We start from the raw sequence: 25,187 nt of genomic DNA on the forward strand, positions 1-25,187 counted from the left end.
TGATATTCAACTCATTTTTTTTGTTTTTTCGTTTTTTAAATTACCGTTTAATTTTACATTATAACGTAGATATATTCTTTCTTTATAATTATTTATAAAATTACATTACATTCTTGGTGTTCGTCGGTTTGATTATCGAAGGAGTGGACTTTGATGTTCTTAAATAAGATTTGAAGTAGAAGTGTGCGCGAAATGATGGCAGGTATGCATTTTGTCAGACAATAATATAAATTGAGAAAAGATGCGATTTTTATAAAGTTAATCATAATTTGTTAAAGGATTTGAATGATATGATTTATGTATCTCTAATAGATCTTAAATTTTGTTTAAATTTACAAAATTTATTGGAATCAAAACTACACAAGTTCAGTAACTTTCTAAGAAAAAAGTTAAGTAGGATATATCAACTATTAAAGTGAAGGATAAGTTTAGTAATAATAAGTTTAGTAAAAATAAGTTTAGTAATAAGTGAAGTAAGTACGAAGATTATTCCAAATGTGTTTTGGACCGCGCGCTAACTTCAGTTTTTTTTTTTTTCAGAAGAAAAGTAAGATCTAGGAAGAGAAAATATTATAATTCTTTTTTCTTCTTCCTTTTGCTAAGCTTTTGTTTTGGTAAAATGCTCTTTAAAAGGCTTCAGTTTGGTCGAGTTATTCTTCTTTCGTTTTTTTATAAAAATAAACGATACATTTTTTTTTTAAGAAAGAATAAAATATAGTATGAGATCTCAATCGATTGAGATACATATTAATTTTTTTGGAAAAACAGAATTATTTGTAAAATTATTATTCAAAAATTTATGTTGAACTTTTTCTACCGTTCAATCATAAATTTCGAATATTTTATATATATTAAGGCTAGGATTACGAACGTTTAAGAAAATGGAAACATTTCGTTTCTGTCGAGCGACTTGTGACTACGACGGCCACATGATCAACGATTATCGCGAATAACGATGATAAATAAAAAAAAATTAAAGAAAAATAAAATGAATTCTCTAATATAATATATATATATATATATTGCAGAAACGGATATTGATCGGTGATCATCTGATAGTAAAACAGTAATAAAACATAAATTGCTACGACATCCATGCTGATAGATCGAATAATCCAGTATTTCTTTTTTCCAATGAAAACTATAATATAAATGAAATTATTTAATGAACATTGTTTGCAGCAAATAGACCTTTTATAACGCTATTTTAAACATTCGTCTCTTTTCTTTGTAGTATTCGTGTGATCACGGTAATTTAAAAAAAATCCAAAAAAAAAAAAAAAAATGAAATGAATAATAATTCTAATTTTTTATTATTTCATTGAATTCATGATCTTTATATTAACTTCTAATAATTGCTGAAATCAAAGAAAACCGTCGATCGTCAAAGGACTAGATTTAAATTTATCACGATCGAGAATAAATTTTATAAATATTTCACTCATAAATCGGAGAACAAATGTAAATTTCAACGAAGTTTAAACTGTTCATTATATACTTTGATTTTTTTCACATAAAAAAGTGTTCAGAAAGAATTTACGATGTGGAAGGTTCGGGACTTGCATCGATATAATCGATATCCGACGATGTTGCAGTGCTAATTCGTCTTCCTTGTCTCGGGGATGCACTTATGCGTGTCTTCACGTTAGCAGTTGATACGCTCAATCGATTTCCGGTTTGCTGTGCTGGCTGTTGTTTCGTTCTGTAATTATCAAATTAAATTTCTTTGTATAATAAATTGTTCGTGGAAAAAGAAATTAATTAATATTTAAAGAAACATTTGATAAATGTTGAAGAATAGGAATTTTTAAACCTCTTAGAAATTATGATTTTATGATTATAAGAACAGATGAAAAAAAAATGAGACGAATCATCCTATTTTTTTCATCGAGAACGACAGAATTTTGTATCGGAAAATTGTATAAATCGAACGTTTTATATATCGAAGAATACGACTCTTGTTGCATTTGATTATCCTATATCGCAAAAAGCGAGATCAAAATAGGATATATATTAAAGGATCGTTTATATTATATTTCAGTTTTTTATGGCGCGAATTTTATAATCTGTTATATTATATGTATAGTTATATATTATTCTCAATCGATAAATTTTCGTTTTCACAGGCCCAAAAATTGTCTGAACTCATATTGTTTATTCGATTAGAGATTTTATTCGATTAATTAAAAATTTACGATTTTTTTTTCATAAATTCATAGAGAAACAATGATTTCCAGATAAAATTTTCTAGAAAAAAATATTATATCATTTTTTCGAAATCATTTGCATTAAAACTTTGAAAGAAATTATTCATTATTAACGTTTTCTATTGTACTAATTTATAATAATGTTCTACAAGATATGAAAAAACAATAAAACATTCACATAAAATGATAATCTTAATTAATCTTTTCTTTCAATTTTATGAAAATTAAACGTATATATAGAATAATTCATTTCTAGAAACGTATAAAAAATCTATCCACGATTATTTCATTCTTACGCCTAAGGGTGTTATCTTTAATTACAAAAACACTAATTATTTTTCTTATTAAATTCTCTCTCAGAATTAATATTAATTAATATATAATAAATAGTTACCTCAGAATTACTTTTACGTTTCATTATCATTTACGATTAAGAAAGAAAAAAAAAGAACGACAATTATAGAATGCAATAGTAATTAAAGAAATGGTTTAACTCACTTCAGCCTTTCCTCGGCACCCTTCATGGCAGTGTTCAAATCCTCCTCCCACTGTTTCTCTTTCCTCTCCCTTTCTTTCCTCTCCATCTCGCGTTCTCGATTGTACACCCGATATTCCGGAATGAATGTTAATCTTCTAAAATCGACGCTTGGTCCCGCACCCTCCGCGAATCCAATCCCCGTGTCTTCGGGTGGATGATCAACTTTCAACGATCTATGTACATTCAACATTTTCTTTCGAGTCAAGTGGAAAATTATAAGTGCGATCGCTAATAAAATCAAATGGATTTTCATTGTTGATTTACGATTTTTGCGAATTGATTTACGAAAGCAATTTCTCAGTGATCGATAACTCAAGAGAATTTTTATGCGAAAATTACGATTGGGAAAGATCGGCGATAAGAAAGTCAGATTTAAATCGGAAACGAAAGAGATATCTTGGAATTGGAAAAGGATGCCTATGCTTTACTTAACTTCTTAGTTTTTATTAGAAATCTTCGACTATTTATGGATTTTCATCTAGGAATCTATCTGAAGATAAGATATTCTATCCAACGCGTTAATTAATTATCCATTACTTTAGGATATTATATAATGTAAAAAGAACTTTTAATGATTATCTTGATAATTAAATTATAATAGAATTTTCTTTTATAGAAGGATTTTCACAAAATGATATGATAGATTTAAAAAGGTTCCGATGAAAAAAGTAAAGGTCTCTGTGTTTGATCAATATCCTTGACGTTAATTTCTTTTCAGCAAGATCACACGATATGAACAAGTATGTAGTAATTAACTTCATTCTCTTCCGTAGTCCGCTCACCTTTGCTTCGCGAGACGCTTCTTTTTTTTGTGCAACGGTTTCGTCTCAATAATCATTTCCTCTAGTTCGAACGTCGGATCACAATTCAGATGATCCTTTGGCGGTGTGAACGATGGCTTAATCTGCTTGTTCAACACTTTGTCAAAGTCGAGCTCTTTCATAGCGTTCACTTGCTTCAATTCCTTTAACGTTGATATTCGTGCGCCTGGTGCCAAGGTTAACAATCTGTCCAGAAGCTCGCATATCGTGGAACTCCAGCCAGTAGGCATCGGCCTTTCATCCTAGATAATGTTTTTCTTTTATGTCCTCCAAATCTTTTCACTATTTCAAAATTTGGAGTAATGCAGACTAAATTATAAATATTTATCCTCGAAAGAATGCGATTTCAATATTTTCAATAATTTTGCAAGCAATCTATTTTCAAAAGATTGGAAAATTTTACAAAAGAAAATTCGAAGGATATTAACAGAAATGGATGAAATGAAATAAATTTTCCTTCGATGTTTCGCGTACGTACACATACATATTTTAAAGGAAAGGAATATTTTGAAAAAATGATACGTTCCATCGCTAAAAAATAAATTGTAAAGAAAATATGATTTGATATATAAGAATTTCCAAAGAGATAATGAATAATAATGAATAAAAAGATTTTATTTTACTTGAAGGATCTCCAAAGCTTCTCTGTATGTCGTAGTGGAACAAAGGGGATAAGGACGTTCTCCTGCGAGAGTTTCCCAAGCAAGAATTCCTAAACTCCACCAGTCTACGGCATAACTGTAGCCAAGAGTACAGTACTCCGACAAGTAGCACATGTAGATTTCTGGAGCTATATTAGAATAATATTCAACGAAGTTTAATCGGTGTGACTAGCTTTCTTGAATAATCTTCGTTACATTTATCAACATATTTACACATGTATTATCTTCATCGGTAATGATTTTAGAATCGTTTTCGTCTCTCTCGATTATTCATAAAACTCGAAACGAATTAATATTTATAATGATTTAATGGCTTTATACCAATTGACCGTAGCGGTCAAAATATAATTAATTCATACCTATGTATGGTTTTGTTCCTGACATCGACGAAGCTAATTCTCCACCCTTCAGCACGGTTGCGATGTTGAAATCTGTCACGTGCGCGTGTCCTAAACAGAACATAAACTTCATAATCGCACCTTTATTTATTTAATCACTTCTTTATTTACTATTCACAAGAACTATTTATAATTACAAGAGAAAAATAGTTGATAATCGCGCGATTCGAATTCACTAAATTATCATCATCATTCTTTTATCCAATTTCACGTTTTTTTTTTTTTCCTAACTTGCCTCTTACCCTTGGATAATGATACGAATTTGATTAATCGTCAGCTGGTGATCGTTATGTATCATCTGTCATATGACGCAAACGATGTCACACGCGTGATTCAGTTTCGAGAATCGAATATCACGCTACTTTTTACGATCGGACTTTTTTGCGGAATTTCTATGTTACCTGAGTATTACACTATCCACGAGAGATGAGATATGACGTTTCAGAGCAGACGAGTGGAAAATATCGATCAATGTGCACTCAGGGTTAATTCGCGTTACACTTGATTTCGTATTCGTTATTTTTGTAATCATATCTTTCTCGTTATTTTCCTTTCTTTCATATTTTTTTGATATTATCGTTACCATTAATTAGAAATGATTATATAACATGATTTGAATAATTTAAAAAAAGGTTTGATAGAAACATTTAATAGAATCAAAAAATAAAGCGTAGGATAAAAGATCATCGAAAGAACGACGGAAGACAAATTTCGCGGTTCGATGGATGAATGAAATAGAAATCTTTTGATCAAAATTAACTGAAATCTCTTTTCAGGGATTTTTTTAAAAGCTCACCAACATCGACTGATGAAAGAGTTTAAAAGGGATAACGGTGAGTATGCGAAGAATATTTTCACGAACAATGAGGTGAAAATATGGCTAGCAAGATGAAACGCGAGCAAAGTTGACACTCAGTCTGGGTAATTTTAAATGATGCAGAAGCAATTTCGAAGCGCAAACAACTGTCGGGCAAATGCAACGGGAAATTAGGATCTTCTTTGAAGTGTGAATGTCCTCGGACGAGTCTCTTTTTTCGAACGATTGAATACCTCGTTTCTATGATTTTTTTCTCCGAATGAAAAATTTTATTGAAAGAGAAAGGAATTATCTCTTGAAGATCACAAAATGATGAATTTTTGAGGCTCTCTCCTCCAATCAAAATTTTCACCGCTCGTTTCTTTATAAATAAAGCTGGATGAAAATAAAGAGAGAATAGAACACAAGTGACTTGTCATCTGTCGAAACAAACATTGAAAAGATAATAAAGATTCACTGTACGATTATATTGAAATATTTTATATTTGCTGTGTTTTCAATATGACTTTTTTAATTTTTATTCGATCTTAATTTGAATTTGAAAATCCAAAATATCGTATAAAAAAATATATTTTTAAATAATTATGAAAAGAAACAAACTATTTTATTATTATTAAAAGAAAGAAACAAGTTATTAGGATTGCTGATAACGTGAAAAATTTATGTAAAAAAAGGAAAATTCTATAAACAAAAATAATTGCTGATGAAATGATTTAGAAATGAAAAGATTTTTATATCTTTTTATGAAATTATGAATAAACGTTAATTGTTTATGAGTTTTAAATAAAAATTGGCATGCTGCTCAGACGTAAAGAGATTTGTTCTCGAGATAATAAAATTAAATTTCATCTCCATATTCTTTCGAAGCTTTGAGGTTGTGAGTAATTCGTGCTTACGTTTTTGTAGTTGAGCGCGAGAGCTTTTTCGTGTTGCGTCAAAGGATGAAATTTTCAAAGCACGTGGCTTCGAGGTCGTATGGAAAGCATAAAATTATTTATGGGCTGAGTCAGCCCGTCGCGACTAATAGAGAAAGAGAAAGAGAGAGGGAGAGGAAAATGACCGGATCTGAGGCCTACGTCACCGGAATATAACGTGGTACTTTATTGTAGCCGTTCTTTGACCTTTGATGAGCAATCAAAAGCGGTTCTCCATCGATACATCTTCTGGGAAAATTCATTTCTGAAAAAGTTTGTTTAATTACATTAATTGAGATTAATTCGATTAATCGTTACATAAATCGACATAAATAATTATTAAATTTAAATGTGATATACACTATTGGACAGATATTAAATGCGAAAGATATATTATACATAAGTAGTAATCAAAAGTAATCATTTCATTTATTTGTGTTGTTCGAAGTTCGAAGTGACATCAGGAAATTGAAATTAAAAGAAAATGATTTTAATTAATTCTCTTTCGTTTTCATCTACCGAGGAAGAAATAAATTAAAAGAAGTCATATGAAAACAACCATTTGCTCGAGATAAAATTTCATTTCATAACAATGAAAAAATTGAATTAAAATTTATTTAGTTATGGAAATTTATATTTTGTTTTGTTATAAACGTTATTTATTTATTCACAAAGAATTCTTTTTAAATTTCGTTAACATTCCCTTCTTTCAAGAACGATTTTGTACGATTTTTGATTTTTGAAGTTTCATCCATCTCATTAAATATCCGTCTGTTTTTTATCGCTTCATTTATGAAAAACGTAATTTAATGATAATTTTTGCGGAGGATCAAGTATTTACGTTTAATTTTGCAAACTTGTTGCAAATAATTGTTAATAAAAACTTTAAAATTGTGTAATGTTCGTTCAAGTAAAATAATAAATCAAGTTTTCAAGCAAATATTCTTTCCAAAGTTATTTAATAGTTTTATTTTTTTTATCTTTCTCTATGAATAATTCGAAGAATATTTCTGAATTATGAACGTTGGCCACTCTTGAAATTTTATCATATTTTCATCGATGAAGAGATTCATAGCATAAGAAAAAAGAAAAATATTCATTGTCGATTTGTTTTTTTGATATATATATATATTTGAAATAAATATCAAATGGTTTATCAGAAAATTGGTATTGTATAAAATATATATGATATATATATATATATATATAGTAACTGATCCAATATAAATTAAAAATTTTATTGTTCATATTTTTACTATTGTATTTAATATGATATTTTTTCACATAGGTTATAAGATTTCTTGTCTTTTACTAAAAATTGAAAATTTTTGACATAACTCAAGTATTTTTCTTCTTTTTTACGTAGATACATTTCATTTTTCCATCCATGGAATTGTAGCACGATATTAAATATTATCGAAAAATCGTTTAAACGGCACCAAAACGAATTCCACCGAGATCAATTTGAAAATCTGATTGGTGAAAAATCTGATCGTTAGAAATTAGATATTCACATATATCTAAATAGCCGTATATATGTAAGATCACGAATTTTTAAATTTTTAATGCACAATTTTTATATATATTCCGGATATATTTCAGTTTTACGTGTGATTTTAATATATATGCAAAATCAATCCCTATTAGAAATCTATGAAATAATATAATTAAACCCTTGCAATTCATTCGAAATGAATTCACAGGTTGGTCGATTGCTATATACATCCGTGTAAATCAAACATAAACGGTTCGGTTGATATTCAAACGAAATAAGCGTACATTTGTCTATAATACTAGTTTCTCGATTTACAGAATTTCGAATCCTCGTTTAACTGTGTCGAACAACTCATGTGTCGAATATGCGTTTAACGAACTTGCGTGTAACGTCAAGCTAATTAAAAAGGAACTATGAGTCGATTTCAAACGTACAAATTCTTTTAATTTAATTTTCATTTCACTCATTTCCAATGGAATATATTTGATCATCGTTGATCATCATTTATCATCTGTTTCCAACTATGCTACTTCTAACTATATTTTCATTTGATTATTACGTTATGTACGATGTGCACGATTATCTGTACGAAGTGTAATTCGCGTTCCATTAAAGAGGAAAAAGTTCTTAAAATGAATTTGAATCCGTATTTCCAACTTACCATATATTTTTCAGAAATGGCTACTTTAAGATGGATCTTGAATACTTAAATTATATTAAATTACAATGCGGAATTTCGTTCGAACGATGGATTGAAATTTTTATGCATTTTTCTAATTTATATCAAGTTTTTTTTGTCTTTATTTAAAATCGCTCGGCCGATCTCTGTTCACAAATAGTTCCAAGAATTAAATACATGTATATTTCAATCAATACTTCCCATTCGTGTAAAATGTTTGTTATTAATTTAATTCTAATTTGAATAATGAAAAAATAAAGAAAAATTTAAACAAACGTTGGTAACAATTTCACATTTTTTTGATATATTTTTTTATACTTAAACAAGTATAAATGTATATCGAGTATCGATTTTTCACCGCAAATAAATGAAATAATCATATAAATTGAAATTAATTATACAGCATAGTATATTCTGTATATTTTTGAGAAAATTCTTTTTATCATTCGTCGACACGACAAACTTATTTCGCAAATAATAATGAAATATCTTGAATAAAATATATCGAAGTATTTAGAGTATTAGATATCAGGATAAATGATAATTTGAATAGATGATCATTATTATCAATTATTTTTTTCTGCAAATTGGATTTATCTTCGGGTTATTTTTCACTACGTTAATACGTAAACTGGCGATATTGTTCATTGTTGTATTTCGAGTTGTCTTTTATCAAATTTTCCTTTATTCCTTTATCTATTTGAATTTATATACTTCTTGTACTTCTTGTCATTATTTCGTTTCCTTTCTTCCGACACTATTTTCTGTCGCTTTTATCTTATTTATTAAGATGTCTCAAGGAAAAACATTTTGAAACTTTCTGTTAACTGGGATAAATGAAAGAAACAATAGAAACGTAAATGAATGAGAAATGAATGAAAATTATATTAATATCAACAATTCGACAAAGAATTCGAAGATACTTAAATAAGGTAGAATAAATAAAATAAAGTTTGACGTTTATTTGATTTGATATATTTTTTTCAAATTCAATTCAATCTTTAAGCGAAAAAAAAGTTCATTCATATGTGAAAATATTATTTGAATCAATTTAAATAAAGTAAATATAAAGATTGTATTGCATATATAAAAATAAATTTATAATCATGAATAAAAATAAATAAAATAAAACTAGAAATTCACATAAAAAATAACACATTCTATAGGTATATTATTTTTACTTAGTACTCGAGTATTTTAAAAAGAAGCTTAAAATGGACCAACTTTAATTTAAACAAGTTCACTAATCCGAATGAAATTTTAATCAGCATGAAAAAACTTTTCAGATTAAGACCTCTGTTTAAATATTACGCGATATTTCTCGAGGTATTTTTAATATTTCCCTTGAATACCATTTCCATAAATTACACGCCTTTATATTACTATATTGTTTTTTTCATATGCAATTCGACAACTTACGGAAAATAATTATTAAGATCAAGATTCATTATAAAATATTATTTCATTTGTAATATATTTCGTTGCAATATAAAGTTGAAAACAAACGTATGACATTTATCCTTGAATCTTCTTAAAAGAGAAGTAAAGAATATTAAAAAAAAAAAATTTACATTATTTCTATTTCTGATATTCATTTAATTTTCATTCAAGAGAAAGATAGATGAAAATCTTTCAATTCTTCATTAGATCTTAATTTTATCAATCTTAATCTTTTTAGCATCGTACGTTCCACGTTCCGCGATATTTCTTTAATTAATAACGCGATAGAATTTAAGAGTTGGATAAAACGTCTATTCGTTGTAGTTTGTGTTCAGGGAATTTATAGAGAGAGCAATGTATTCATAATTTATAATGGAACGAGCATAATGTAATTCGTATTATCTCGGGAATGTAGCTTGACCGGCCTCTACGGGTGTGGCTAGTTGTTTTAACAATAACTCCCACGCGAATCAATAGTACGATAGTTTCGGAATTTTTTTTAGTTTCGAAATTTACAACTATCGATTTGACCGAGGAGGAAAATATTTACCTCTCGAGTTCTCTAACGAATTTATCATTATTCGAGAATATTTCTCGAGAACGTGGATGATAGCGATCCAAAGTTCAACCGTGAGTCGCTGAATCATGTAGAATTAATTCGCTCTATGAAATTTCCGTTAAAAACGATGACCCATTTAAACTTTTCCGGTGTTCTGGAAATTTTCAAATTATCCATTGTTAAAAGGGAATTAAAGCGTAGATATCGTGTCTACTTTACAAATTACCACGAGGAAAAGGAAAAGAGAGGAATATTGCTTCCTCGATAACGTTTTCTCTCGATAATTGTAACCAGACTCTCGGCCAGAATCTTTGTTTTTAACCATTCTCACGATGAGATTTCCAACGAGAATGAAATTTCTCAGCGATTACTTGAATTATTTTGGAATGGAGAAGATTTGTCGGGTTGACAGGAAAGAAACGAAGAAAAGTCAAATAAATTTTTAATACAACGTGCAAAAATTGAGACGTACCTTCCTCGTCCAGCAAGATGTTATCAGGCTTTATGTCACGATGCACGATATTGTGACTTTGCAAATAATCTAGAGCCAAACCGATCTCGGCGACGTAAAGTATTATGCTCTCCTCCGTGAAGACGACCTCTTGTTGGATATGGTATCTCAGGTCACCGCCGAGCAATAAGTCGGAAACCATGAAGAGGTCCTCTTCGTCTGGAAAAGGAAAAGGTAAGATATGACACAGGTAATATTGCTTCCGACAGTTCATGAAAGAAAAAAACTTTCAATTTCGCGCAAAAAGAAAAATTTTAAACTTTTATTCTATAAATCACTATATCTATCTAATCATGAAGATTTTAATAGATTGTACAAATTTAAAATTTAAAATAAAAAATTTGAAATTTAAAATAAAAAATTTAAAATTTAATAGGTTATTACAAATTCTACCTACGTACATAGAGGATAATAAATTACAGAATAATTTTTATTTTAACAGAATATTATTTTTGAAAATATGAAATTAATTGATAAACTTTTGGTATTTTTGCTTCTTTTTTTTAAATATAACTTTGTAATTGCGTAATATAGAATAATAAATATTCAGATACTTTAATATTTCATTTTTCTATTAATATGAAATATATTCGCAAACAAAGTTATATTTTAAATATGAAAAAATGATAAAACTTTCAGACTAGATTTTGCATTGTGTTTTAAATTTTCCATAAAATCAAAACTCTCGAGATACTTGAAATTCCTTGTAAAATATTATACGAAGATTTTCATAACTGACTGGATCTACTTGTATCTCATCATCGCTCCATTTTATCTCCTTTAATCGTGATACAATTTACCAATTTTGTGGTTCAACAGTAAAGCAAGCAAAAAAAAAAAAAAAAAACAAATGTAAAACAAGCGGAAAGCGAGGAAGAAAGATCGTCGATCGAGTTACCTTGCTTAATGTCCTTAGCACCCTTCTACTATGGAAAATCGATAATAACGAGAGATGGAGGGTTGGTAAGCCTCGTTCGTGGTATTCTAGAGGCAGTCACGATCAGCTTACCTTGGAAACTGAACCACAGGTTCACCAAAAAGGGGTGTTCCAGTTGTGAGAGAATTTCCACTTCGCGCGCGACGTTCTTCAACGCGCCCCTTGCCGCGCATTCACCCTTGTGGACGTACTTCATCGCGTACATGTTTCCAGTACGATCCCGTTTCTGCACTATGCACACCTATTCAGAAATAATTAATTGCTCGTTACCGGATGAGCGATGAATTATGTAGTTGCCACCGACCGATTGTTGTTCAATAACAAATAAAACCCGCTTGAGGGAGAAAAGGATGGATATTTGCTCGAGAAAAAAAATTGATGCGACGTAGAAGTAGCGAGATATGGAAATTTTCTAGATCGAAAGTTCTTATCCTCGTGTTTCTTTATTGATTAGAATAAGACGAAGAAATTTAACTTTGATAATTTCACCTTACATGATCGCTTGATTGAGTTTTATTCAATAATTTTTTGAGTTAATTTTTATAATTGATTAAATATTTTTTAACGTTGAATATATTATTGGAAATTTAAAGAATAAAAATAAATACATTTTTAAAGCTAAAGTATTAAAATAAAAATAGAAAAAAATAGAAATGATTTAATAATGATTAAAACTAACGGGCATATTCTAGTTATTAGCTTCAATATCGAGTAATAATATAAATTGAATTATACATTATAATCTAATAACGATTTCGATAATTGACCTATTATCACGATATTATTATTTCGTGCATTATCTCGATATTATTACACGGTTATTCAAAATAATGATTTCGATCACATGTTCTACAACCACGTATCTATTTCAATTATTAGAAAAAAAAAGGAAAACAAGTAGTATACGAAACGTTTCTTTTAAGTAAAAATTTTCGTCAAAAAATTTCGTACCTTTCCGAAGCTTCCTTTCCCGATGGCGCGTAGGATCTGAAAGTGATCAAAATTCACTGAAACGAGAAACAAAAGAGATAGAATTAATAATAGAAGAATGTGTTTATCACATTTTGAGGAAAATAAACGTTTCCGCGAAATTCGATTTCGACGTGGAAAAATGTTCATAACGTAGGATACAAGTTATACAAAGCCATCGTGTTATTTCACAAAAGACTAATTAAAAGAAAAATTACGCACACGGGTACCAAAACTCGCGCTGGTTATTTAAACCATGCGTGACAGGAAGTTTATCGTCGTTGATGTTAGGACCATCTCCTCCTAAAATCGTGTCCTGTCGTTTGTCATTTTCCGAATGAATCTCAGCTGATGGCGAAATTTGGACAACTTCCAACCATTTGTTTTCACATATGCAAAGTATCACGAAATTTCGAATCGTGAACATTTGACGCATAAAACGCGTTATTATTAAGATGTCGCTTCTGATGGCAAAATAATTTCCTTCAGTTTCCTAACATTACTAATTACATCTATAAAGGGAGACGTATTTGGATAAATTGGATCTGAAATAGTTCCACAAGTTTACCCGTTAAGAAGTAATAAGTTGGTAATAAGTTAGGGGTGAAGTTGGCGTTGATAGAACTGTCCCTTAATAAAGTTATTTTAACTCGAGGTTGAATCGAGTTCTTGTTTTTAAATTTTCGCTAATTAAAACGGAGATAAAGCGTATTTCCTGAAATTTTTATTTATCTTCGCACCATCTACTCCAAGGAGAAATTGCCCTACATTCTATGTTTGCGAAACAAACCATTAACTTTGGTTCGTTGTAACGAGACATTATGAAACACAATGCAATGATTATTACGAATATTGAGCTCGTTGAAGTGAAGTTTTCACGACAACAATCTATATCAGTTTGTGTAATATGTACGTAACGTTGTCTTAAAGTTCTACAATTTAGTGATATCGGTAGTTCCTAACTAATCTAACTTTCTCTTCGGAACTAAATTTGATAAAACGTTATCATAAATTCTACGTTTCGATAAATTGACAAACTGTTGTAAATTAACGAGAACAACCGATAAACACGCATACATTTTTCCTTTCGTTTCCATCTCAACTCTTCTTGGAAGTTAACTCTTCGAAATTAACGATAAACGCGTGTTCGACAAAAAAAACGATCTCACCTTCTTCCCCAGGAGTAGGCTCGTTCCGTGACTGGTTGGCACCCATTTTTGTCCCTCAATGGATACGTGACGCGAGTGCCGGTGGCCGATGTAACGTGTAGCCGAGAAAAGACATCCACTTGGAATTCTCATGCTTCCACCCACTCATATCTCGGTTATTCATTCGATCGAATATCTTTCTTCTTTTTCTTTTTTCTTTTTTTTTTTCCCCTATCTTCAATTTCGCGTCTCTATCCGTTTCACCACGATTTCGCCACAACAAACTCCTCCTTGTCGTCCTTTTCTTGCCCCGATCGCTTAATCCTGTTTCTTTCTCTTCATATTCCCTTCAGCCTCGTGTCTCTTTATTATTAGATATCTACCCGAAGGTCGTTTCTTCCTGTCAAGATTTCTCCCTTGCTATTAATGTCACTTTGTTCCTCTCATTCGATTTCCTCGTCTTTCTCCCCTACGTACAAAGGTTTGTTTACTTTTTTCCACCACCTCCAGTTGCACTCTCCTCCCTCATTTCTTTCTTCGCCTTCTATTTCTCAACTCGTTCTTTCTTCTACTTTGTCATGGGCACAGACATATCAGTCGAAATATGCCACCAATTTCTTACGACGTTTTCAACTTTACTTTCAAAGTTTTTCCGTTACCTGGCTCTTCCCATTCGCCGTTCAATTTTCCTGACTTTAGACACTTTGAAAAACTTTTCAATACTCGAATCCTATTTCCGTCACCTTCCCAACTCTCCGTTTTGATTTCTCTCTAGACTTCTCTTTTGTTTGTGACACATATATGTGTCTTTGACTCTTTTCGTTTCTTTATCACTTTATCACTTTTGGAAAATTCAAATTTCGAAATTCTTCACTGTCATCTCGACGAGATCTTTGGAAAAATCGCCGATGATTTCCGCCGATGATCGATCGATCTAGACGCCTGTCCCGTTCATTATTGTCGTGTCGATTCATGGATTAATTAATACCGGACTGACGCTAATTCGCGGAATAACAAGCGGCCGGAAATGTGATGGTTGTTTGGTGGCGACGGTCGATGGCTTTGGTCTGCAACCAAGCAGAAATTTATCGGTCGGAAAGATTTCATGGAAGCCGGTTAATTGGCCAATTAATCGTCAATTTGCGGGTTCATGGGCTGGAAATCGAGATTTCATTGATTTTTACCGCCAAGATGTAGGCGTTCCCTATGAAACCATACAAAATGGAAATCGAATGCGAATTACCTTTCGTAGAAATTTCTTTCGCAATTTCAAAGCAATTTTCCACGATTCAAAAATAAAATACTCGTTAGTGAAAGCTCCTAAAAAAAAAAAAAAAACGAAAGTACAATGGTCGTTTGGTAACAGAGGTTGAAAATTTTTAGAATTCAATTTAATTGTTTTGGGTCGAAAAGAAGAAAAAAAAAAAAGAAAAGAAACGAGAGTTTGAAAGAAAGCTTTTGCGAATAAAGGATGAGAAATCTTGTAATTGCAAAAAAAAAAAAAAAGAAATTCTACGAACAATAGGGATCTTTGCATCTTGAGGTTGAAACATGCCACTTTTAATAAAAAATTCCATTAATTAGCGCTGATTTTATCGCTCAATTTAACGCAGCATTGTGCCATGCGTTTTAAGAAAGTTAATTCTTTTTATATAAAAGTTCCGCTATAAAAAGGAAAGAAATTTCAGTGAATATGCTTGGATGAATTTGAAAAAGAAGCTCGAAAGATTTTTCAGAATTTCACAGTAAATAGAGGCATCGTTAAACATGATTATTCGATTCAACCGGAAAGAGATGAAAGGGCGAGTAAATATAATTTGCATACTCGCTTAATTCTCGTTTGCCAAAGTGCTACTTCCCCTCTTTCTTTTTCTCTTCTGGTATTAAAGCAACGGGTTAACAGAATTTTCATATTTCATATATTTCAAAGGGCTTTAAGAGCATATGGTAAAAATCCATTCCTTTCTATTCTTTTTAATATTTTCCGTTTGTTTCATTTCGGTTTAAAAGATAATTTTCAATATCAAGATTCACCAAACATATCTGGATTTTTTTTCCACATTGGATACGTGATCGAAATTAATTCCTAGTAAAAATACGAAATGAAATTTTTCTGACACGAGGAAAGAATCGTAAATCCCGAATTAGGTTCTTGACGAGAAAACTATGAACGTTTTCAAATTGATTGAAATTTTTATAATTAGTTAATTTTAATCTTTTATTTTAAATTCATCAATTTTATCATCTTATTATACCATTTTATACCATTATAACATTTAATTTTAATGCGACAAATATAGTATTGCTAATAATACGAAAAATCGAAGATTGATAAATCAAATATGAATCGCATTTTTGACAACGTTATGATAGATCAAGTCGATGCAATTTCTTTCGTCCATCCGTTCAAGAACGATATTTGTGCTTTTATTCCATTATTCGCATTTATTGTTTCAGCAAATAAAAATTTATTGACCTCTGATATATTACGAAACTCTTTAATATCGACATACGCGTATACCCTATTGTTTTTCTTCTCTTCGTTCATCCCTTTCTTGACAGCGAAATGTATTTCACAATAAACTGGGAATCGATGGAGCGGACAATATCATAACCGTGTTATGATTTCTTATCACGAATTTTATTCTAGATATACGTTGTATTTCGTAGATCTTGTCTGTGAGTGATATTAAGGGAATCTTTTCATTCGTTAAAATATCTCGTGGATGAGATCCATGTAATATTTGAAAATGTATAAGAGATGTGGAATATATTCGAAGGTGAAAATAAAATAGGTTAGTTCGATATATTTGATTGTAATTTATCGTCGATCTAACGTGACTTACACGTGAAAACATCTCACAGCTATGTGAGTACACGTTGCTTGATTAATTCACAAGTTTGTCGTAAAACTTGTGCCCTTTGATCGATTTCTATTTCTGCCGCAGGATCATGTACGTTGAGATGAAATGTCAAGTATCAATAATTTTCAAGATATATATACATATATATACACAAAACAGCTATCAATTCACGGTTGTTCTAGTTCCATTTCTCATTCTAGCTGTTATTCATGAATTCTACTGGAAGTTGAGTCACGAAAATATTCAATATGTATATAAAAATCTTTAATCGTAATATCCATGCTATTATCTATTATCTAATTAAACTCGCCTAATATTGAGTTAGAACAAAGTGTCATACAAGAAACGATATTGTTTCATAATTTCATCGTTTCTTTAAAATTATTACTATTATTATTATTATAATTAAAAACTTATTATCAAAGTTATTCTAAAAAACACGAGGACTGATTAATAACTAGTAAGAAGAATTGAACAGTATCGTCAAATTGTTTTTTCTCTTAAATTCTCGAAGAAAAAATCAATTACATTACTGAATAGTTAAAGGACGTCAATCAAGAAATTCAACAAATGACAAGAAACACGTGAAAATATCGAAAGAGCACGTATTTCCAAAGTAAATGGAAAAAAATTAATAGACAAAAAAAGAAGTGAAACGAATTTTCACCACAATTCGTTTTTATGAAAAATTTCAACACGTACATTCGACGATTCAAAAGGTCTTTGGATAGAATCAGAAAAGAAAAAAAAGTCCTTTTAAAAACGTTTCCTTTTTAAAGCTTACGAATCCTTTCCCTTTTTGTGTTTCTTTCTTTTTTTTTTTTTTTTTTTTTTTTATTTTCAACTTATTCATCGTTCAATTCAACATTCTCGCGGATCAGAAACGGGTCTTTCATTGGAAACGGAAACAAATACGGGCAACCGGAGGAAGTGCATATCGTAAACGAGTCGCGCGGCGCCGGAAGTGGAAGTCGGCACGGTGGATTGTTTGCACGGCTAACGAACGTGACATTAGTCGTGCTAATCCCACTGGTTATACATTGTGCCCGGTACATACCATTTGAAAAGCGACCTCAATGTAAAAAAAAAGACGAGGAAAAAAAAGAGAGAGAGAGAAAAAAAAGAGGGGCGCGTTTGACCCCGTTTTCAAGTCACTTTTCAAGTAAGGTCGGAAACTCAGCGAAACCAATTTCATCTCGACAAATGCTGTATTCGTAATTTCGAGTTTTTTTTTTTTTCTCTCTCTCTAAATATAGACACATAAGTAGAATGAAACGAACGTAACCCGGAAGCACGAATAACTAAAGGTACGATGGTTACGTTTCATTTTCTATTCTCTATCTACGTAAGTAACTACGTTCTAAGTAAGTAACTACTGACTGTACTTCCGGTTTCCACTTCATTGTTAGAAGTTGTTAGAGCACATTATTTCGTTCGCTTTATTACGAGAATAATAAAAGAAAAAAATTTGAAGATTTTAAATAGTTAGATAGAGAGGAAATAAATCGATTTTAATATTTTAATTAAAAATACGATATTTTCATGTGTTTTTACAACGATTCAAATTATCCAAACATGTTTCTTTTGAAATAGTTTACTTTGCATCAAATCAAATCAATTGGAATAAATAATCGATGAACATAACATTTTGTACTCGTGTATTCGTTTAATTTCCGATTTCAATTATTGGCAAATAATACTTTTCTTCTCAATCAGATTATTTGCCCGATTGTTGCAACTTTGTTCGCGATGGTCCATTATTTTCGATCATTATCCTTTCAATTTTTATATCGTGTTTTATTCTTTCGAAATCATTGTTGTTGTAATAATTTACACAATATTCCGTTAACATACTGATTAATCATTTATTTATATTCGAAACAATATAAATTGTTCTACAATATAATTCTCTCTCATTGTAAATGTGAAATATAAAACACGTACGGATCCATCGAAATGGAACTTTTTTTTAACGTTTTATTATTTCAGACAAGCGACATTTTTTTGACAAAATCCCATGCATCGAAAATATTATCGATGCAAAAAATAAAAAAAAAAAGACGCCAATTTTTCCCCTTTTTGCAGTACTTATATTTTTTTCTCCTCCTTTTCTTTTTTTTTTTTTTTCAATATAGTTGCTCATTTGTACGCATCTCTTTTATATGAAATTCGAATATATTATATTTCTTTTTCTATATTATTAAATCAAAAGCGGTTATTTATGTTTCATTCATGCCGATATAAAAATCTGATTCATATAATATCCTTTCTTCTTTCTTATCCCACACTTTCTCTCTCATTTTATCACGCGATATGGGAAGAAACGAGAGGCTCTTTAACGCCATTGAACGGTTAATTCATTCACATTTTCCAGGAAATACATACATCAAGTGTTTTTCATTCAATTTGATTAACTTTGTTTATCGATAATATTCTTTTCTTTTACGTCCATTTTGATATACCTATCAAGATAGATATGTGAACTCTTGTATGATATTCCATGCAAATCATCGAGACAAAATTCATAACATAATAATGATGAAAATGTAACAAGAATGCACCACGTAATTACTTCCCTATATATATAGTAATATTATGCAAATATCCACGGAACGATGCAGCAACATCGATCGATCATGTTGAACGTTGAACAGAATTGATTTCAACGTGGATCGATCACGGTTTCTTAATGACTTACTGCTGAGCGAATTGTCGTTCAACGAAGATGGCATTAAAACGATGAAAAATGAAGAAATAATTTTCCACAAATATTACAAATCGCGATAATGGTTTTATTCGATATTCGAAGAGAAAATCATATAGAATGATATCTATCATTTCATCTCGAGTGACATCGAAATAGAAACAATGTATATCTACATATAAAAATCATATAAATTCTGTTGAATAATAAACAAATTCTCTCTAGAATTCCATCGATATAGTACGCGTATGGATACCAGGTAAATTAAATTCCATTGTTAATTCTGTAAAACGTTAATTCAAATTTCGATTACCGGTTCGATGCGCGTTCGATTCATAATTGGTATTAAACTTGTCATCGTTTTTAGTCGAACCGTTCGTCAATCGCGATTTCCAGCTTCTGCACGATTTTCCAACATATTCTCATATTCATTGCACGAACACTCTTCAAACAATTTCAATCATTCTGTCACGTTAATCGTACTACTTAAATCTCACTAAAAAAAAAAAAAAAATAAATAAATTAATAAAAAAAATAAAAAACAATATTCACTCACTGATTCGTATATTAATTTTTCTAATCATCAAAACCGTTTCATGGACACTCATCCTTCCATCGTTTTCACCGTACCAAAGAAACATCCGTGACGAGCGTCGAAGCAATTGAAACGGGAATCAAAAGCGCAATGTCAACAGTGTCGCGCACAAGAAGATCTCAATTCTTGGTCGCACCGTGAAAATTCCCGCGATAATGATTGTGTCGTCGAGCGATGCGCGCGCGATGGCTCATCATCGTAATGGATGAAAATCGATCGACAGACGAGAGTGGGAGGATCGAGGCACGATCGGAAACCGCGCGCGGAAGTCAACAAAATCGCGGAAGTTTGGTTTGGTGGCGGTCGCGGTCGCGGTCGCCGCACGAGTGTCGATGTTCCTGGATGGTTCAACGGAACGACGCTCGTGTACGCGAGTGTGGTGACGGCGTCTGCGCCGAGACGTCGCGTCGCCTCCGTGGTTGCGTTTCAAGCGTGCCGTGCGTGTTTCGGCGCCGCGGCGCGTCCTCGAGCGCGTTTATTCCGGATGGAGTCGTGTAATCGTGGACGAAGAGATTGTGATATAATTGATCGATGGAATTTGTTGAGTGCACGTACGAGACGATAAAAGGATGACTCGAGGAGATCGTTCAGAGGGTTTCTTTTGACGTATTGTGAGAAATAACGAGGGGTATTGAAAGAGTGGATTTTTTTTTTCGTACACCGTAAGATAGCTTCTTCTTCTTCTTCTTCTTCTTCTTCTTCTTGTTGGCTAATAGCGTGTAAGATTGATTCTTAACCCATGAAAAGGAGAGGAAATTTTTATTGGAACAAGAAAATTTCTATCGTAAGATGGAATAATGAAAAGGGGTCTTTGTTAACGATTTCTTCGTGGATGGTATTTTCTCGTTACGAGGGTCACCTCTACGTTTTTTTAAACGAGTCTATATGTTTTTCTTTCACGACGTGATAGATGAGCCGGAGGATCCATCGGTGTGGGCTCGAAGGATATTAATAGCCGGAGAAAGATCGGAATTCGTGTTTCGTTATTTTATACGAGATTTCTTCGGTTGTTTTCTTAGTTACAATCGATGGAGGAAGTGTCGGATTATTGAATTAAAACGACACTGATTGTTTCGATTTAGATGTAACTTTCTACGTTTATTGATAAGGATAAAGTTTAGATATAGATGCTATCAGTCGTTGTATTCCACTTTCACAACAAGCATTCTTTAATCTAACAATTAATCTTTTATATTTTCGTACGTAGAAAGTATTGTTGTTTTATCTTGAAAACATTCTCAGCTTATTTCTCTTATTACTAAAATTCCATCTTTGTAATGCCATTATACAGTTTCTTCAATTTACGAAATTCCTCTCCTTGTGCTCCGATGTTACTTTTCATTCTAGAAATTCTCTAACCTTCCGTGAAATAGGCTCGACATGTTCTCTTTTGCAAATTAATTAAAAATTCCTTGATGATGGAATTTTAATACTCTTTTGAATATTGAAATTTATCAAACTATGAATTAATTATAATTAATTTATTCATATATAGGGATAGCTTTCGAGGTGATATTGTTTTTCATCATTGATCCCTGAATGAACAATGTTCAGTCATCAGAAATGATTTTGAAGGAAGTAACCACTAATTCATTGATCGATCTTTGTTAATTATAGACATTGGAAGTCTTCATTCATGACAGACATAATATAAACATCGACTAAACTTTCATCGTAATAGTAATTGATAATATTGATCAATTTTAACGACTCTCTTAATATTTTAAAACAAATATCATATATGGATGAATCAAGTGAATCAATTTGTGCCGCAGCTTTAACTTAGGGATATATATCATGGTGGCTACATATACGTTTTACGCGACTTCATTATATATCATATATCAACTGAAACGAGTATTTATTAGAAATGAAAGTTACTAAAGGATCAAATAAAATTGAAAATTGAAAAAAATGTATGATAAAAAGTAAGATTTACGTATCGTACATTAAATTCTTAAGATTCTTATAAATCGGAACTATAGGAACTTATGCACCAAGATGTGGATCGTAGTAACTTTCGGATTGAACAATTTCTTGAAGAACGAATGTTCTCATCGAACTCTCTATTCTTTCTTCGATCCTATCTGCATACTTGAAATCGGATCGAGGACGGAACAATAGAAAGACTACTCATTTGATTCGGTTTTTATCCGAGTACTCCATTTCAAACGCGCCGAGAACAATTATCGTCGCTTTTATCCCAATGTCATAAGCGATCAAAATGAATCTCTCTCTCTCTCTCTCTCTCTCTCTCTCTCTCGTTTTCCAGTCTTCATATATCCTATTTCATTTTATCATCGCTGTATGTTCGAGGTTTACCAATCTTGACATAAAAAAGAGTCGGGAAAAAAAACTATACGCTATTAAATTATTATTAAACGATAAAAATAAATTTTTTGATTCCAGCATTTTATACGAAACGAATTTTCCTAATTCAAACGTAACTGTCAATTTTTTTTCGTATATAGGATTCTACGCATCATTTATTATCGTTGAAACTATATTTCCTTCGAAGGTAGAACGAAATAATACTCAAGAAAATTCAGAACGATATTTCTTTCACGATAGAATAAAAGAATATTCCAAGGAAATTCGATGAAACCAGAGCCATATTTTATCATCCATCCTGTGTGCGCTAAAACAAATCGTTAAGATGTTAGTGAAATGCAATAATAAGAATATTTTTATTTCGTTACCAGAGATAAAAATTTTGTTGTTGTCCCTTTTGCGACTCGTTTTCGCGCTTCGATTTCTCGCGGGATGTTGAAACGTTGGCGGAAGCGCAAAGTGTAATAACGATGATGTCACAATAGCGTTAAGGGCAAGGAAGTGCACAGTTTCGAAAACATGAAAGACTTTAGGAACAATGATGATTCTCGATTGTGGTTTGCTGTTGTTCTGCTTTCATCGAAACAACGAAACTGATCAAAGGTATCGAAGCGAAGGTTGACGACAAAGTTTCCCATCGTCATCGCAACTGCTGTCTCCGTTTCCTTTTACGTGCACACGCGGCAGACGTTCTCTTCGATCAATAATAATTCGCATTTTTCACACACCTACGCGGTCTATATCACACACATACTACACATATATTCGAACTATATGATGCCTTGACGTTTGTTTCCTCCTTTCACTTCGGTTGCTCGTTGTTTTCGCGTCGAAGGGCGTACGACTTTTCCTCTTCGACGAACATACATCACTTCATCCCCTTTCGGTTATGGCTCGATGAACATTTCGAATTGCTTTCGCGAACGATTAGCCTGTTATGATTTATTCGGCCCGAATATTTCTTCTTTTATCCCTTTCCCAAAAATTGATTTTTTGATACTTGTTCGATTTTAAGGATGCGAAAATTTAATACACGTATTGTGTTTTAATCTGTCGTACAAAATCCTTTCTATATCAAATTCTATGTACATGCATGTTTTATTATGTGTGAATTAATATTTATAACAATATGCTAAAAATAGGCAAAATTTAAAATTTGAATTTAGAATTTATATTAAATTTAATTTAATTAATATTTATTTATTAATCGATATATTATAAAAATTATAAAAATATTTTTTTCAATTTTTCCTATTTTTAATTTTTATTTTGATATCTACGTTTTAGTATAACAAATATATGATGGAACAAAATTACGTGTCCACCGAGATCCGAGTTGTAATACAGTGAACAGTATACGTGTTTCACGGAGAACATAAAGGGTAATACATCTTTATTTAATATTCTGTTGCATACGTTTATTTGATAAACTGAACGTACCATGTAGGTTTGAGGTTTCATCAGAGACACGTTCTTTTGTTAGGGGTTCCAGGTGTTCCATGTATTACTTAGAAGCCTCGTTCCCCGTATTGGTTAATGAATGTTGAATAAACAATAGCTTTCGAAAGATCAGTGTAAATTGAACAAACCAGGTAAGTGCTGGTTCTAAGAATTTCATCGTTTAATCGAAACATTCTTTAATCCTATCAATGTTAATTTCCTAAATTTAAATAATTTCCTTTCTTTTCTCGAACAAGTTTTAGAATTTATCTTTTATTTAACTTCGAGTTAAATAAAGTTAATAAATTTAAAGTTAGCAAAAAAGAAATTTAACAATTTTTCGTACGAAACGTCGTATGAAAAGATCGTAATACTCTGCAAGGACCCGAAAGAGATTTCTATTTTCAAGAGGAGTCTGCAGTCGAGGAATTATTTACGGCTCCTATTTATTTTTGCAGTTTCGCCTCAAGTGGTGAAGGTAGTCTCTTCTCTTTTCTCCCGTTCAATCAACCGGGATGGCCAATTTAGAATAGTCTCCGATTCGTGAGAAATGGGCTTCATCGAAATAACGTTTGGAAGGCGTTTCGATAAAAATGGCTACGAGTCGGAATATATAGACATTCGCGTGATGGATATCCTTTTGTCAATGAGGTATAAAGATTTCGATATTTCAATCAAAGGTAGGGGAGAAAAATGTCACTTTTAGAAATTTTTAAATCGAGAAATATCGTTCCAAGATTTTTACGATAGATTATATATAGATAGAGCCATTATATATTACATTTTTTTGTAATATATGTCGTTGTTAAACTAATAACATATGAACTTATTCTCACAGAATATTTCAAAAGTGTATTTATTTAAGTAGATAAAAAAATAGAAAAAAAAATAGAAATATTCTTTGCCTTTTATTTTTTAAAAAAAGAGTTTTGAATGCTTTTGATTTGGCTAAATCGTAAATACATAAAATATATTTAAAGGATATAATACATTAAATAACAAGTTTTTAAAAGAATTTTATTTTTCCATCGGTTCAAAAGATTTTTTTCAAAGGGATTGCAATAAGAAACAAAATTTTACTTTTACTAAAAAAAAAAAAAAAAAATACTTTAAAAGCTGAACCTCAAACTTTTCCCTCTGAAACTTTATATCCCTCGA

General features: G+C 31.1%; 2 protein-coding genes across 10 annotated transcripts in view; one reads left to right on the forward strand and one right to left on the reverse strand.

The window, feature by feature from the left end:
• Positions 1–20,648, reverse strand: LOC100870631 (serine/threonine-protein kinase 32B). Of its 5 annotated transcripts, XM_086912217.1 has the most exons (11): positions 20,220–20,596; positions 19,977–20,159; positions 14,117–15,162; positions 12,930–12,965; positions 12,051–12,219; positions 11,003–11,200; positions 4,588–4,677; positions 4,190–4,356; positions 3,528–3,808; positions 2,706–2,918; positions 1–1,702 (listed from the first exon to the last, which is right to left on the reverse strand). In XM_086912217.1, exons 3-11 carry the CDS (start codon positions 14,246–14,248, stop codon positions 1,537–1,539), a joined length of 1,452 nt encoding a protein of 483 aa, XP_086768343.1. In that variant the 5' UTR covers positions 14,249–15,162; positions 19,977–20,159; positions 20,220–20,596; the 3' UTR covers positions 1–1,536. The 5 variants fall into 5 exon arrangements, with proteins under 5 accessions (XP_086768343.1, XP_086768342.1, XP_012346691.3 ...); XM_086912216.1 differs by lacking the exon at positions 19,977–20,159 and having other exon boundaries at positions 20,220–20,648; XM_012491237.3 differs by lacking the exon at positions 19,977–20,159 and having other exon boundaries at positions 12,930–12,985; positions 20,220–20,648.
• LOC100870755 (protein Star) overlaps positions 20,579–25,187 on the forward strand; it is a 16,997-nt gene continuing 12,388 nt past the window's right edge. The window contains exons 1-4 of one of the 5 annotated variants that reach the window (XM_086912221.1): positions 20,579–20,920; positions 23,877–23,971; positions 24,073–24,181; positions 24,488–24,680. In XM_086912221.1, the coding sequence (XP_086768347.1) occupies positions 24,580–24,680 (101 nt within the window). In that variant the 5' untranslated portion in view covers positions 20,579–20,920; positions 23,877–23,971; positions 24,073–24,181; positions 24,488–24,579. Of the gene's footprint in view, positions 20,921–22,658; positions 23,193–23,876; positions 23,972–24,072; positions 24,182–24,487; positions 24,681–25,187 lie in introns of those variants that run through there. The other 4 variants (XM_086912220.1, XM_086912222.1, XM_086912223.1 and 1 more) reach the window with 4 other exon arrangements.

This window comes from Apis florea, unplaced genomic scaffold (genome assembly GCF_048593485.1).
Source record: "Apis florea isolate Af1SG1 unplaced genomic scaffold, ASM4859348v1 contig_3367_pilon, whole genome shotgun sequence".
Classification (NCBI taxonomy): Eukaryota; Metazoa; Arthropoda; class Insecta; order Hymenoptera; family Apidae; genus Apis; species Apis florea.

Bases quoted from the DNA above. Each gene is read 5' to 3' on its own strand.
- LOC100870631 (XM_086912216.1), bottom strand. From the start codon at position 14,248: ATGAGAATTCCAAGTGGATGTCTTTTCTCGGCTACACGTTACATCGGC. The intron at 4,678-11,002 runs GTACGTCTCAAT...TGTTCTGTTTAG, and splicing joins CATCTTGCTGGACGAGGAAG to GACACGCGCACGTGACAGAT. The intron at 3,809-4,189 runs GTAAAATAAAAT...AACATTATCTAG, and splicing joins AAGCTTTGGAGATCCTTCAA to GATGAAAGGCCGATGCCTAC.